The sequence below is a fragment of the Gymnodraco acuticeps genome, unplaced genomic scaffold (assembly GCF_902827175.1).
Source record: "Gymnodraco acuticeps unplaced genomic scaffold, fGymAcu1.1, whole genome shotgun sequence".
NCBI classification, from domain to species: Eukaryota; Metazoa; Chordata; class Actinopteri; order Perciformes; family Bathydraconidae; genus Gymnodraco; species Gymnodraco acuticeps.
Window position 1 is genome coordinate 93382 of NW_022990335.1, and position 14763 is coordinate 108144.

The 14763-nt window shown below is 45.1% G+C and overlaps 1 protein-coding gene across 2 annotated transcripts; it reads right to left on the reverse strand.

Annotated features, from left to right (window-relative positions):
* Positions 1 to 511: 511 nt before the first annotated feature.
* On the reverse strand, positions 512 to 10548 carry si:ch73-62b13.1 (uncharacterized protein LOC100002270 homolog). Of its 2 annotated transcripts, XM_034223310.1 has the most exons (3): positions 10034 to 10548; positions 3316 to 3487; positions 513 to 1813 (listed from the first exon to the last, which is right to left on the reverse strand). In XM_034223310.1, exons 1-3 carry the CDS (start codon positions 10034 to 10036, stop codon positions 687 to 689), a joined length of 1302 nt encoding a protein of 433 aa, XP_034079201.1. In that variant the 5' UTR covers positions 10037 to 10548; the 3' UTR covers positions 513 to 686. The 2 variants fall into 2 exon arrangements, with proteins under 2 accessions (XP_034079202.1, XP_034079201.1); XM_034223311.1 differs by lacking the exon at positions 10034 to 10548 and having other exon boundaries at positions 512 to 1813; positions 3316 to 3903.
* Between the last annotated feature and the right edge of the window lie 4215 nt (positions 10549 to 14763).

Consider the following 14763-nt stretch of genomic DNA (forward strand, 5'->3'; position numbering starts at 1 on the left):
ACAATTCCTGGAGGCTGAAAACATCCCAGTTCTTGCATGGCCAGCATACTCTCCGGACATGTCACCCATTGAGCATGTTTGGGATGCTCTGGATCGGCGTATACGACAGCGTGTTCCAGTTCCTGCCAATATCCAGCAACTTGGCACAGCCATTGAAGAGGAGTGGACCAACATTCCACAGGCCACAATCAACAACCTGATCAACTCTATGCGAAGGAGATGTGTTGCACTGCGTGAGGCAAATGGCGGTCACACCAGATACTGAATGGTTTTCGGACCCCCCCAGACCCCCCCAATAAAGCAAAACTGCACGTTTCAGAGTGGCCTTTTATTGTGGCCAGCCTAAGGCACACCTGTGCAATAATCATGCTGTCTAATCAGCATCTTGATATGCCACACCTGTGAGGTGGGATGGATTATCTCGGCAAAGGAGAAGTGCTCACTATCACAGATTTTTTCAGATTTGTGAACAATATTTGAGAGAAATGGTTATTTTGTGTATATAGAAAATGTTTTAGATCTTTGAGTTCATCTCATGAAAAATGGGAGCAAAAACAAAAGTGTTGCATTTATATTTTTGTTCAGTGTAAAATAGATTACATTCATGTCTTCAGCATAGATAAAGAGGAAAGTCAGCTGAAATAAATAAACAAACAAACCAACCAACCAACCAACCAATCAATCTACTACTTGACTGGTTGAAAAGCCCTGTGTTCCACTAAACTGTGAGACAGGTTTCTGAGATCGGCTGCAGAGTGAACCTGTTTGTATCCCAGCAGCGCCAGAGTGTCGTTGCACAGATTCTGCAAAGTCCTGACGATGTCAAAGCCCAGACGAAGCCTCCAGCTCTCCGCTGTCGCTCTGGAGTCTCTGGTAGTTGAGTACCTGTAGTTCCACTCCGACGGAGATGACACGTTACTGTTTGTGTTCTTTGCAATCCACAACCGCACCCTGTCCTCCATCTCCAGCCCCACAAATCTGTAGATCTCAGTGGCTTTGTCCTTCGGATTGAAGGCCAGGTCCTCATAGCGCACCAGCAGGTAGCGTCCCCGCAGCCATGCCGGTGTTTGCAGGCCTGTTGCCGCGGAGGCCGCCATGTCTTTGCAGGTGCTGGTGATCTGCGTCAGGTCCACGTACCGAGGCTGCCGTCCCGTTGCGTTCCATATTTTCCAAGCGCGGAATTGATCAGAGAACGCCATCATGCGCGACGCGAGGATAGCTCTGGGGTCTCTTACCAGGTGGATGATCTTCAGGTCTAAACGAGGATCTTCTGTCAGGGTGCGCAGGTCCCCCACCTCCGGGACCCGCACAGTCTTTATGGCTACATGTTCCTTTGAAAGACATGACATAGAGGCAAGGGTGATGTTTAGGGCCCCACACTTCTTTGGACACCAGGCTTCATCCGGGGATTCCGAAACTGCTACGTCCCCTGCTTCCATGCACACGGGAGGGGAGCAGAGGGCATGGCTGGAGCTTCTGCGAAAGAAGGAGCTGGTGACGTGGTCCTGGGGCTCCGGGCGGATGTAATTCTCCATGAAGTGAAGATCGCAGGTGTACAGGTTGAGGAGGAGATCCCTGTATGCTCCCAGGAGTGATCGGCGGTCCAGGGTGCGACGCAGCCTGCTGCTGGAGTTGGTGAAGGCCTGCTGGACGTGGTAGAGAGGTTCAAACACGTAGAAGATCCCTGGGTGCTGATTGAGGAGCTGCCCGGTGAAGGAGGAGCCGCTGCGGGTGGTGGCGAACAGCAGGATGTGCTTCCGAGGCGAATCAACAGGCATCCAGCTGTCATCGCACAAGGCTCTCCACCTGGAGTCTGGAAGAAAGAAACAACAAATAAATGTGCTATATGTTTAACTCAATGTTTGCTACACTGACATCAATTGCATCATGTTTTTTCTTACAAAGAGGTAATTAACAACTCTAAATCGCACACTAAACCACCTATTTTTCTCTTAGATTCATAGATTCAAGTTCTGGTGAAAGAGAGGGGTAACATTTTCTATGAAATACACTTCTATAGTGTATGATTAGGGCATTTTTAGTGGATTATCATGCATTTATGGTACTCTGGTACTTTATCACTGTACTTGTGTCATGTCTATGACTATAATATAACTGTTTTATGAATATTCTTGACTAGTTATTGGTTGACTGATAGTGTTTATGAGCGTATTCATGATGCATAGCATGCTATAGAAGTGGCATTCATAAAAAGCGTAACTAATAGACTTTATCTTACTTATTTTGGAAGAGTTACTTCAGCTCATAAAAGTGAAAAATAATTGGTTTCCGTCATAACTCTAGTCCAGGAGAAAGTGAACTACTGAATCAAGCCAATAAAGCTTAAATAATTTAGAGGGTAAACATGCCTGAGTAAGTTGCTTGTCTGCCGGTGGTTACTGAGGGGGTTTATGAAATGGCGGATCTCTAAATATAGCCTAGCGCAAATAGCTAATGTGTAATTACTGCTGATGAGGAGTTGATTGCAAAGGGGATGTTTCTTTCGTACACAGGAGCTTGGCGCTGGCAAACTACAGCGGCGCTATGAGACAGGATTAATGGGGATAAATTGGAGGATAATTGTAAAACGATTCACACATATTTCATTTCTTTATCCTCCCTACTTGTTGGGAATTCCCTCATTAAATGAACCACTTTTTCTTTAGCTTTAGTCGCAGCTGTAATGCTGGCACGGATCCTCTATGCATCAGGTTTTCTTCTAAAATGATGTTAGTAATCAAATGTGTGTTTGTGCATGACCTCTGCAGGTGCCTCACAGGCAGGGTGGGAAGTAGATGTACTCAAGTACAATTTTGAGATACTTGTTCTTTACATTTCAATTGTATGATACTTTGTACTTCTACATCACTACAATTCAGAGGTAAATTGTGTACTTTTACTACACTACATTTACTTTGTATCTTTAGTTACTTGTCAGATTTGGTTTAATGATGTGAAATATAATCGACACTTAAATAAGACTTTACCTGGAGAATATTAACAAGCTACCCTGCAGTATACAAAGTAATTAAAACTAGCTTTGATAACACTTTAATGCATCTATAATTATATTCAAAAGAAACATATAATATATATTATTCTGAAATCTGCCAATCTGCAGCATGAGTACTTTTACTTTTGGTACGTTAAGTATATTTTAATAATAATAATAATAATTAATAATTCCTTACATTTATTATAGCGTTTTTCCAGATGCTCAAAAATAATATTTATGTAACTTTTACAAAATAATATTTTAGCATGCACCATACACATCATGCTCTCCTGTAGTGAGGTATGTTTGTGGAGGTGTACCTCTGAAGTGCCTGCTCTGGCAGCGGTAGGGTCCCTGACAGGGCCCGGACAGCGAGTCCCTCAGGGTGCGGATGGCCGTGTACTGGACCCCCAGAGACGCACACACCAGCAGCAGCACCGTCTTCCAGGAGCACTCCATCCTGCCCCTCCCTCTGGCTCTACATCCTTCACGCTAATGCCGCGCAGGGAGGCACAGAGACACACACAATGAGATTTCACCTTGATGCATTTTCTCAGCTTCATACATGCATGAAGCTCCCACTCCTTCTAGCCTGCAGTCCTCTACTGATAGCCAATGAACAGCTATTATGATTATGTCTAAAGGGCACTTAAACAGTAGAAGGTAAAGTAAGTCACATTCATCCAGAGTTCCCTTGCCAGTTAAGTTTGTCCTTACCTGGCAAAAAAACTGAAATGCAATTATGCATGCAATTATTGTTACGGTTGAGTGAAGCAGGCAGGACCCAAATGCAGAATAAACTGAAAAAATACCTTTATTTCAAGGTCTAGAGGCACAAACAGAACACTAACACGAGAACACAGTCCAAAACAAACAATGAACCAACAATGACAGACAGAAAAACCAGAACTTAAATACACACAAGACTAATCACACAAACAAGACACAGGTGAGGAGGGAGGAGAAAACACAGGGGCACCAGGTGAACACAATCGGGACTCGGGCGGACGGCCCGGGGCAAGGCAGAGTCCAAGGTGGGGGACTCGGGAGGACGGCCCGGGGCAAGGCAGAGTCCAAGGTGGGGGACTCGGGCGGACGGCCCGGGGCAAGGCAGAGTCCAAGGTGGGGGTCTCGGGCGGACGGCCCGGGGGCAAGGCAGAGTCCATGGTGGGGGTCTCGGGCGGACGGCCCGGGGGCAAGGCAGAGACCATGGAGGGGCGAAGGCCACAGCGGGCGAACTCAGGGGGCCGAGCATGAGGGCGAAGGCAGCGGCAGGAAGAGTGAGGGGGCCGGGCCCGAGGGCAAGGACCGCGGCCGGGAAAGTCAGGGGGCCGGGCTCGAGGGCGAAGACCGCAGCTCTCAGGGGGCCGAGCATGAGGGCGAAGACCGCGGCTCTCAGGGGCCCGGGCTCGAGGGCGAAGACCGCGGCTCTCAGGGGGCCGGGCTCGAGGGTGAAGACCAGACAGCTCCAGAGGCCGGGCAGGAAGGCGCTGACGGGACAGCTCCGGAGGCCGGGCAGGACCCGGTGTCGGCCAGACAGGAACCGGAGCCGGTGGGACAGGCTTCGGAAGGATCCCCCACGGAAGAGGACCAGGAGTTGGCAACCCCCAACGGGACAGGACACAGGGTTGGCAGGACCCCCGGCAGGAGAGTAGTCGGCGGGACCTCCAGCGGTACAGGACATAGGGTTGGCAGGACCCCCGGCAGAAGAGTAGTCGAAGGGACCCCCAACGGGACAGGACATAGAGTTGGCAGGAGAGTAGTCGGCAGGACCTCCAACGGCACAGGACATAGGGTTGGCAGGACCCCCGGCAGAAGAATAGTCGGCGGGACCCCCAACGGGACAGGACATAGGGTTGGCAGGACCCCCGGCAGGAGAGTAGTCGGTGGGACCCCCAACGGGACAAGACATGGAGTTGGCAGGACCCCCAGCGGAACCTCCAACGGCACTTCAGTAGGGACTTGAGTTGGGACTTGAGTAGGGACTGGAGAGGGAACTCGACAGGGGACTGGAGAGGGAACTCGACAGGGGACTCGAGAGAGGGCTCAAGAGGGAACTCGAGAGGTGACTGGAGAGGGGACTCGAGAGGGGACTCGAGAGGAGACTCGAGAGGGGACTCGAGACGAGAGAGAGAGAGAGAGAGAGAGAGAGGGCTCGAGAGGAGACTCGAGAGAGAGGGCTCGAGAGGGAACTCGAGAGGTGACTCGAGAGGTAACTCGAGAGGTGACTCGAGAGGTGACTTGAGAGGGAACTCGAGAGGTGACTTGAGAGGGAACTCGAGAGGTGACTTGAGAGGAGACTTGAGAGGACACTCGAGAGGGGACCTGAGAGGGAACTCGAGAGGAGACTTGAGAGGGGACTTGTGTCGGTCGGTACGCCGACAGGACACGGGGAGCTGGTGTCGGCTGGAGAGCCAACAGGAGACGAGGTGATGGAGTCGGCCGGTACGCCGACAGGCCTCGGGGAGCTAGCGTTGGCCGGTACGCTGACAGGACTCGGGGAGCTGGCGTCGGCTGGAGGGCCAACAGGAGAAGAGGTGCTGGAGTCGGCCGGTACACCGACAGGACTCGGGGAGCTGGCGTCGGCCGGTAAGCCTGTACTGGAGCCGAAACTGGAGTAGGGACCATGGCTACTGGGGCCGGCACTGAAGCCGGAACCATGGCTGCTGGGGCCGGAACCATGGCTGCTGGGCCTGATACTGGGGCCCGAACCATGGTTGCTGGGGCCGGGACTGGGGCTGGAACCATGGCTGCTGGGGCCAGAACTGGGTCTGGGACCATGGCTGCTGGGGCCAGAACTTGGGCCGGAACCATGGCTCTTGGGGCTCGGGCTGCTAGCCTGGCCTTGCGACTCCTTCTTTTAGGAGCCGTTTGGAGGCTTCGTGGACCTCCAAAAGCCAGACGAGTTCCAGAGAACGGCTCCTGGACAGGAGCAGGACATGGGGAAGAAGCAGGGGTTAACTCCGGACGGAACACATCGATACGTTTGTAGTCAGCAGGCTGGAAATCACACACCCAGAGGAAGTTCAAAATCCAGCCAGGTAAAAATTTCACCAAGCCTGGTTTCTCCATAGCCAACCGGTGCGCCTCTACCAGAGCGGCCCCCTTCTGCAGAACACTGGACGGAGCGTCCATTCTGTTACGGTTGAGTGAAGCAGGCAGGACCCAAATGTAGAATAAACTGAAAAAATACCTTTATTTCAAGGTCTAGAGGCACAAACAGAACACTAACACGAGAACACAGTCAAAGACAAACAATGAACCAACAATGACAGACAGAAAAACCAGAACTTAAATACACACAAGACTAATCACACAAACAAGACACAGGTGAGGAGGGAGGAGAAAACACAGGGGCACCAGGTGAACACAATCGGGTAATTAGGTAGGAGGGAAAACAGACAGACAGCAACAGGCAAGACAGGAGGTGAAGACTTTTCAAAATAAAACATGAAACCAAAGACAGAAAAAGACAAAACACAACACAGACAGATCGTGACAATTATGTGTGCAGAGTATTTTGAATAGTGGAGTTATTTTAGATTTAGGGACACAATTTTCCAGTAGAGGTCTGATCTTTTGGTCATGTTTTTGCTGAACAAATCTATTGAGCCTTTAGGAAATAAATCCTGTACTTATTTATTCAAAGCGTTTAAGCTACTTATGGTAGAAAATAAACAGCATGTGTAACAGGGTTTTTTCTTTAGTTAAGCAAAAACAATCATTAGAGCAAATATAGGAATAGGTCAATATTTTTTTTTAATATTCTTTCTTACTGAGAGTTTAATGAAAATATTGATAATCCTCGCATGTCTGTACCATAAATATAAAATGACAGCTAGCTGCCAGTTAGCTCAGCTTAGCTACATTTAGCGTAAGGACCTTAAACACGTCAAAACAGTTAGCTTTGCTCTGCTGTTAAACTCACTCAAATGACATTTATTTCAACGATACAAAAACAACCATGACAATTTTTGTTTTGTTGGTTGTCTATTTGAATGTTTAAATAAACTGTCTAACCTGACTAGCTTGGTCTCCTAAAAATTACATTTAAATTCCATGAAAATGCATTGTCAATTAAGTTTTGAGGGAAATGTATTGCTCCTGGACTACATTTGTTTTTTTGTAAATCCCAAATACATTTCTAGGCAGAATGTGTCCCGTGTGAAACAAAAAAGTAATCTTTGACCTTTTTTGTCAAGCTAAGTAACCTGTTGCTGGTTGTAGCTTCATAATAGTTAGGGAGGTGAAAAAAAGATAATTGACCAAATTGATCCTTGATAGCACATGTGCTTGTGTTTCCTAAAATGTGCAGATTTGAGGAATGGTTTAGCTCTCTTTCTCCAAGCAGAGCATACTGATTTGAGCATTTTTACCATAAGTAGCTTAAACGCTTTGAATAAACTGGTACAGAATTTATTTCCTAAAGGCTCCATAGATTTGTTCAGTAAAAACATGACCCAAAGGTCAGACCTCTACTGGAAAATGGTGTCCCTAAATCTAAAATAACTCCACTATTCAAACACAGTTGCATAATTGCAATTCAGTTTTTGCTTTCTTCTCTTCTGTAATTAAGCCTCTAAGCCCAGCAGAGAGCTACAAACCCAGATAAATATAGCTGTCTTCACTTAGATGAGTGGAGAAGTTTCCTTTGTACACGTACGAGTTGTTTGCCAATGGGTATGAAAGAGCAAAGGGAGATGTGATTTTCCAAATGGATTTGAAAAGAAAGTGTACTGCCATTGATTTGTCCCTCTGCACCAAACTGATGGTAGGTAATCACACCAGATCCGTGGGCGCCAAATGTGTCTCCATCACTCACTGAGGCAATCATCATGAAAACCACAGGTAAATATATATCATATTACTGACTAAATATTGCCTTCCTGTTTGCGTCCTCTCACCCTCTCTCTGTCACTCTGTCACTCTCCAGTCTGCCTCTTGTTCATTAATGATGTTTATGTGTCCCTGGCAGACTCATGTCCTCAGGAATGTATCACACTGAGCTCAGATCAGCTTTTGATGTTCCATTAATCACAAACAACGCAAAACCAAAGACATTTACTCTGTGGGTGAGGGGGAAATAAATCTACATCATGAGCCATTCTGTTTGAGTACTGCTAAAAACACCAATCGCAGACTGAACCCATCAGGGGGAGACACTGTGTTAGTTGAAGACAGGGTGACAGGGACACTGTGCTGTTTGTCTCTTGTTTCAGAGTACATTTAAATCTGCTCAGTCTATTTGTGCGCTCACTTGAAGGACAGAGAAGACATATGATAAACAGAGAAACAGAAGATCAAATGACTGCTGATAATGTACAACTTGGACCAAGCTTCTTACTATCTCTGATACTTTAGGAAAAGATGGTGAAAATCTGTCAATTTGACAGTCCTGCCATCCAAACCCTATGTGATCTGCACAGCTGGCTGACCGAGGCACAACAGATGATTCCTCAGCGACAGGTTTTGTTTTCCTTTCCATGATCAGGGCTCAGTGCCTCCTCGCACACCCTGCTGCCCTCTGGAGACTGAGGACAGATGCTTCAATGGATTAAAGCAATTTGATTTGCAAGTCCTCCTTTCTCCCTGGCATATAATTCCCCCATCGGCACTCACACCAGGAATAAAAGACACCCTGAGAACATCTGGAAAGGGAACTCAGGCTTCAGATGGCCCCAGCTTTTGTTTTCCTCAAACAATAAAAGTGTTCAGAGGATAAAAGCCTCGGGGATCAACCAAAGATTACACTGTGCAGTGCACGCCTCCTCTGGCAGGTTGAGTTGTACATTTTGGCGTCACTACTGCTGAGATAACATAGCTAGCAGCAAAAGTGTTGGAGGTAATGACATTTGGGAATGGTGCGGGGAAGGCAATTGCCTCTGTGGAAAATAAAGGCAACAAATGAGGTTATAAGTTAGTGATGAGGGTGGGACTGAGGGATTTGGGATTCAAGTGATTGAGGGATGTGACAGTGCCAAAGATGTTTCTATTAAGGCACCTTAGTGTGTTCACAGATCCTCTGAGTGAGGCGGTTTATTGGCAAAGCCTGATGATCAATCCTGGGAAGCACAGAGAGTTGAGCAACAGTAGCAACGCCAGGAGGAGCTTCAAGTCCTCAGTCACTCATCCATCTTTTCCCCTTCTCGTTCTCCCTCTAAACCACCTTACACACACAAATATGAATATGCGAGAGTGCCACAGGCGGAGAGCAGAGCTGCTGCTGTGCGGAGAGGAGCTGCATCTGACCCCGGGCTACAGAGGAGCGCTGTGATCGGGGAGAAGATGAATCTTGTTCTACATGATTCCCACACACCCCAACACACACACACACACACACACACACACACACACACACACACACACACACACACACACACACACACACACACACACACACACACACACTAAAAGCACTTTAGCCATATGCAAATGGAAAGGAAGGAATTCAGAGAAAGATCAACAATAATCTTGTCATTCACAGCAGATAGAAAAAGGGGGTTATTTAACTGTAAGTGAAGAACCTAGAAAATAAGGTAAAGTTGAATTATGATGGAATCAATTAACAGCCAGGATGAAATTGATGGATTAGAATTAATAGACCTGGAACTTTTGATTTTATCCTGTCATCTATAGTGACTCCTAAAGGCTTAAACAGTTATGAGCATAACTTGCATGTTAAATAAGTAATATTGTTAGTTTTGGAATCCCTTGCAGCTTGATATCACTTGAAAAACATAAACTTAAAAAACGTACTTAAAATTCAAATACACGTTAGATAGATACAATTAAACATATCAATGATATGGAGTATTATAGCCGATAAAGTGAGTGCAGGTCACTTTAAACTCACCATTTACTACATCAGACCTACTTTTAAGTCGCTGTGTGGAGAAGAAATTGCTATATTTAGGCTACTGATTTTACGCCTCACATAAACACTACTCTCAGATTACAGCCTCTTGTTGGTTAGATAACAGTTGCGGCTCGATGCGCGTAAAATGCAACAGCAGATGAGAAAAAAGAAACTCGGCTTACCATGAACGCACTCGATCAGATACAGGAAGATGTCTCCGGCCGGTCCAGTCCTCTGCGCTGCATTTGTCAAAGTGTGTGTGTGTTTGTCAGTGAGTGGATCGAGCGCCGACGCCGGTGTGTGTCCAGAGCCGAGGTGGATTCAGAGCTGGAGATGCGCCATGGATGTAGAGCGGCGAGAGGCAGAGCGAGGAGGCATGTCTCCCCCCTCCAGAGACCACACAGGCTACTGGAGCTGAGTCGCTAGATTGGATGCAAGATTGCCTCGCCGTACATTACGCTTGATGCCGTAGGGTACGTTTCATTGCGTCTTGGAAATGCGTGTGATCCAAAAACAGGCAGTACATAGAACCTACATAATGATATGTCACTATAAGTCAAACTAAAATGTGACCCTTCTTCTGTTTCCATCATAATTGAATTTGTTTTCATGCGTAGGATGACCGATTTTCAAATATATTTCATGGAGGCAGGTTTCATCTTCTCCAACCAGGCATCAATAATTACTTCCTACCATGAGTGTCAGTCCTCCTTCTCTGTCACTGTCATGCTCTCCGCAGGGTCTCTCACTGTACACACACCTACACACTCACACTCTCACACACACACACACACACACACACACACACACACACACACACACACACACACACACACACACACACACACACACACACACACACCTACACACACACACACACACACACACACACACCTACACACACACACACACACACATTATTGCACGCTTCTCCCATGAGATTCCACTGGCACAATGACCTCTATTTTTCCTCATTCCTGTGAGGATGACTGCTATCATCATGATGTGTTGGCCCCCCCTCCTCACTTTGCTGCCGGCTTTGTGTGAATGGATGGGTGCCATATCATTGCCCCCCTGGGGTGACTGTGGGGTCAGTCTAAGCCTGTGACAGCTCCATTACTCCTGGGAATGGGGGTCGATTCCGTTTGCGCTCTTTAGATTTATCTCCCTCCCACTTTGGCAGACTCCCGCAGTGGCTAAAGTGTGTCTTTACTGTGATTTGCAGACAGATTGTAGAAATCATTTTGCTGTCCACTCGTGGCTGCATCTCAGTCCTCACCATTACTGCTGTTGGATGATTCAAGCCTCAACCCTTCGTAGTGATATGCATACCCCTTTTGTCTCATTAGTATGCATAAAAAGTGACAGGTGGTGTGACAGGTGACACTTGCTAGGTGGGAGTAAGTCCTACATGTGCAAGTCATGAGCAAGTCTCAAGTCTTGACCGACAAGTATCAAGCATACACAGTTAATTATTTGAAATCTAATTTAGACCGATGACAATCATATTAGATTAATATTAACCCTAGAACTGCAGACATAGCTAGGACTCAATCAAAAAGTCTGTTAAAAAAGGCAGAATTCCAGGTAAGAAAATCATATATGGCATTTGCAATTACACATACTTAATTTACATTTCTGTTAACACTAGAACCGCCAACAGCGTCAGCGCCTACATAGATATCATTTTCAAATAATTACATTTGTTCCTCTTCATAATTTCCTTATAAACTAAGTAGGACGATTTAAAACTCAGTTAATTGGGTTCATTTTGAAATTGCTTCAGTTTATCATCATAACAGATCAAAAAGTTCAGATTCATTTTACAATAAATCAAGGAATGATGCACTTCTACAAACAAAAACAACATAATTAAAACATTTAAACAAACTACTAAAAGTAGATGAACTACATTATTCAAAGGTTTACAGTAACTTCTGATAATAACACAGGGGAAATAAACGAGGCATATATCTCTCTCTCTCTCTCTCTCAATTCAATTCAAAGGGGCTTTATTGGCATGAAAGTTAAATTAAACAATGTTGCCAAAGCATCACAATACAAAATAATTAACAACATTAACATACATTTCAAATGTTTACATATTATTGATGATATATATATATACAGTGATACAATTACATTTCAACGTGTGTGTGTGTGTGTGTCTCATTCACTGTCCCTCAGGTTGTGGCATGTGTATACATATTGGGCAGCAAGATGTGCCTTTTATCCTTCTCCTGAGTACTCTCAGTCTTGAGAGGTCATCAACCTCCTTGAAACCTGGGATTACAGAGTTCAACTTGTTCCAGTAAACGCTCCTTGCTTCGTTGAATGTTTGGCACTTCAGGAGGAAGTGCATCTCTGTCTCAGTCTCACCTGTCGTACAGTGACCACATATTCTGCTCTCTTTTGGTAGCCAGGATCTTTTGAGTCTTCCTGTTTCGATTGCCAGTTTGTGGTCACTGAGCCTGTACTTGGTTAGGATCTGTCTCTGCTTTCTGTCTCTGACAGTAGAGAGATATTCTGCCAGCTCATACTCTCTGTTTAGAGCCAGGTAACATTCTAATCTACTTTGGCTTTTAGTTTCTTCTTCCCAATGTTGTAAATAGTTGTCTTTACATTGTGTTATAATGCGTTTGACTGTGATTGGTGTTTGGAGAGCAGTGTTGTTGAGAGACTGGTCAGAGTGGCTCTGAGAGGGGGCAGCTAGCCTCAGCACCAGCTGACATAGGGGACTCTTCTCTGGGGTTAGCTCTTGGCTTTGGAGGGCTTTGGAGTGGACGGGTGTCTTTGGGGCTGGACCTAAGGTGGTTAAAGAATGTTAGTGCTCTCTTTTGAGTGTTAATGATCAGTGGGTATCTGCCTAATTCTGCTCTACATGCATTTGTTGGTGTTTTTCTCTGAACACGTAAAATGTATCTGCAGAATTCTGCATGTAAAGACTCTGTTGGATGTTTGTCCCAGCGGGTATAGCTCTGGTGACTGAGTGGACCCCATACTTCACTATACCGTACAGCGCAATGGGCTGGATCACACTATCAAATATTTTGAGCCAGATTTTAATTGGAATTTGGACATTATAAAATGTTCTCTTAATTGCATTTAGAGCTCTTCTGGCTTTTTCTTTGAGTGCATTCACTGCCATGTTGAAACTTCCTGATGCTGTTATGGTTAAACCGAGGTAGGTAACTCATACTATGTTCGATGATATGATTATTTATGGTAAAATTGTATTTGTTCTCCTGACATCTGGGGCGTTTTTGGAAAACCATGACATTAGTTTTTTTCATATTGACTGCCAGGGCCCAGTTCTTACAGTACTGGTCTACTATGTCCAGCTATTGTTGTAGTCCTTGTTCAGTAGGAGACAGCAGAACAAGGTCATCAGCATAAAGCAGACACTTCACCTCTCTATCTAGGAGGGAGAGGCCAGGAGCAGCACAGTGATCCAACTGAACAGCAAGTTAATTTATATATATATTAAATAAAGTGGCAGAAGTGGGGACTCGAGTCACATGACTTGACTCGAGTCAGACTCGAGTCACATGACTTGACTCGAGTCAGACTCGAGTCGCATATTTTTTGACTTGAGACTTGCTTGACTAACATTGATAAAAGACTTGACTTGACTTTGACTTGGTATTCATGACTTGAGACTTGACTTAAGCTTGAGATAAATGACTTGAAAGGACTTGACTGTTTAAAATTAAATATTTGCGTTTGTTTTTGTAGTGAGATATTACGTTTAGTTTTTTCGAAAAACGTGATTATAGCGCCGTGCGCGCAAACCTGGCAACCCACTAGAAGGCAGGAAAACCCCACAGAGAAAGGTGCGTGCATGTGTTGTGTTAGCTAGAAAGCTAACGTTAAGTTTAAGCTACGTTAGACTTGGTTTCAAATCGATTAAGCAAAGAGAAGACAAAACGGCAAATGAACACTAGAACCGCCAAGGGATTCATTTGGACTAACCCTGATACTGACGGGCGCGAGAGAGAGAAGAGAGAGAGAGAGAGAGAGAGAGAGAGAGAGAGAGAGAGAGAGAGAGAGAGAGAGAGAGAGAGAGAGAGAGAGAGAGAGATATGCCTCGTTTATTTCCCTTGTGTTATTATCAGAAGTTACTGTAAACTTTTGAATAATGTAGTTCATCTACTTTTAGTAGTTTGTTTAAATGTTTTAATTATGTTGTTTTTGTTTGTAGAAGTGCATCATTCCTTGATTTATTGTAAAATGAATCTGAACTTTTTGATCTGTTATGATGATAAACTGAAGCAATTTCTAAATTAACCCAATTAAGTGAGTTTGAAATCGTCCTACTTAGTTTATAAGGAAATTATGAATAGGAACAAATTAAATGATTTGAAAATGATATCTATGTAGGCGCTGACGCTGTTGGCGGTTCTAGTGTTAACAGAAATTTAAATTAAATATGTGTAATGATGCAAATTACCGCAAAATAATTAAACAAGCGAGTGCCTGTTTTTCCTGGCCAATGACAGGTTCCTTGAACATCCACGTAACATCTCTTCACGTTAAGTTCCCCACCCCTGCTGTAAATAATAATACAAACCCTTGATTTATAACTTAACATCTCTGTCTCCTATTGATCAGAGTATATTATAAAGAATAGCCAGTTAATTGAAGCATTATAGCCAGGGGTGCACATAACTTTTTTGCCCTGGTTCTCAAAGGAGCACCTGGAGATGTTGCTTGGTGCTCATCCTTAAAATGAAATAAACCGCGGGGGTCTTTATTTTCCAGACACATGGCACTGAACACACAGAGGTGAACACAAGACAACATTAGCACGACCAGTAATCCTACAAGCTGTCATCACTACCCTCCTGACTGTAACAAATGAATGTAACTTATTTGATTTGTGTTGTTCATTCATATCTTATTTTACCTTAAC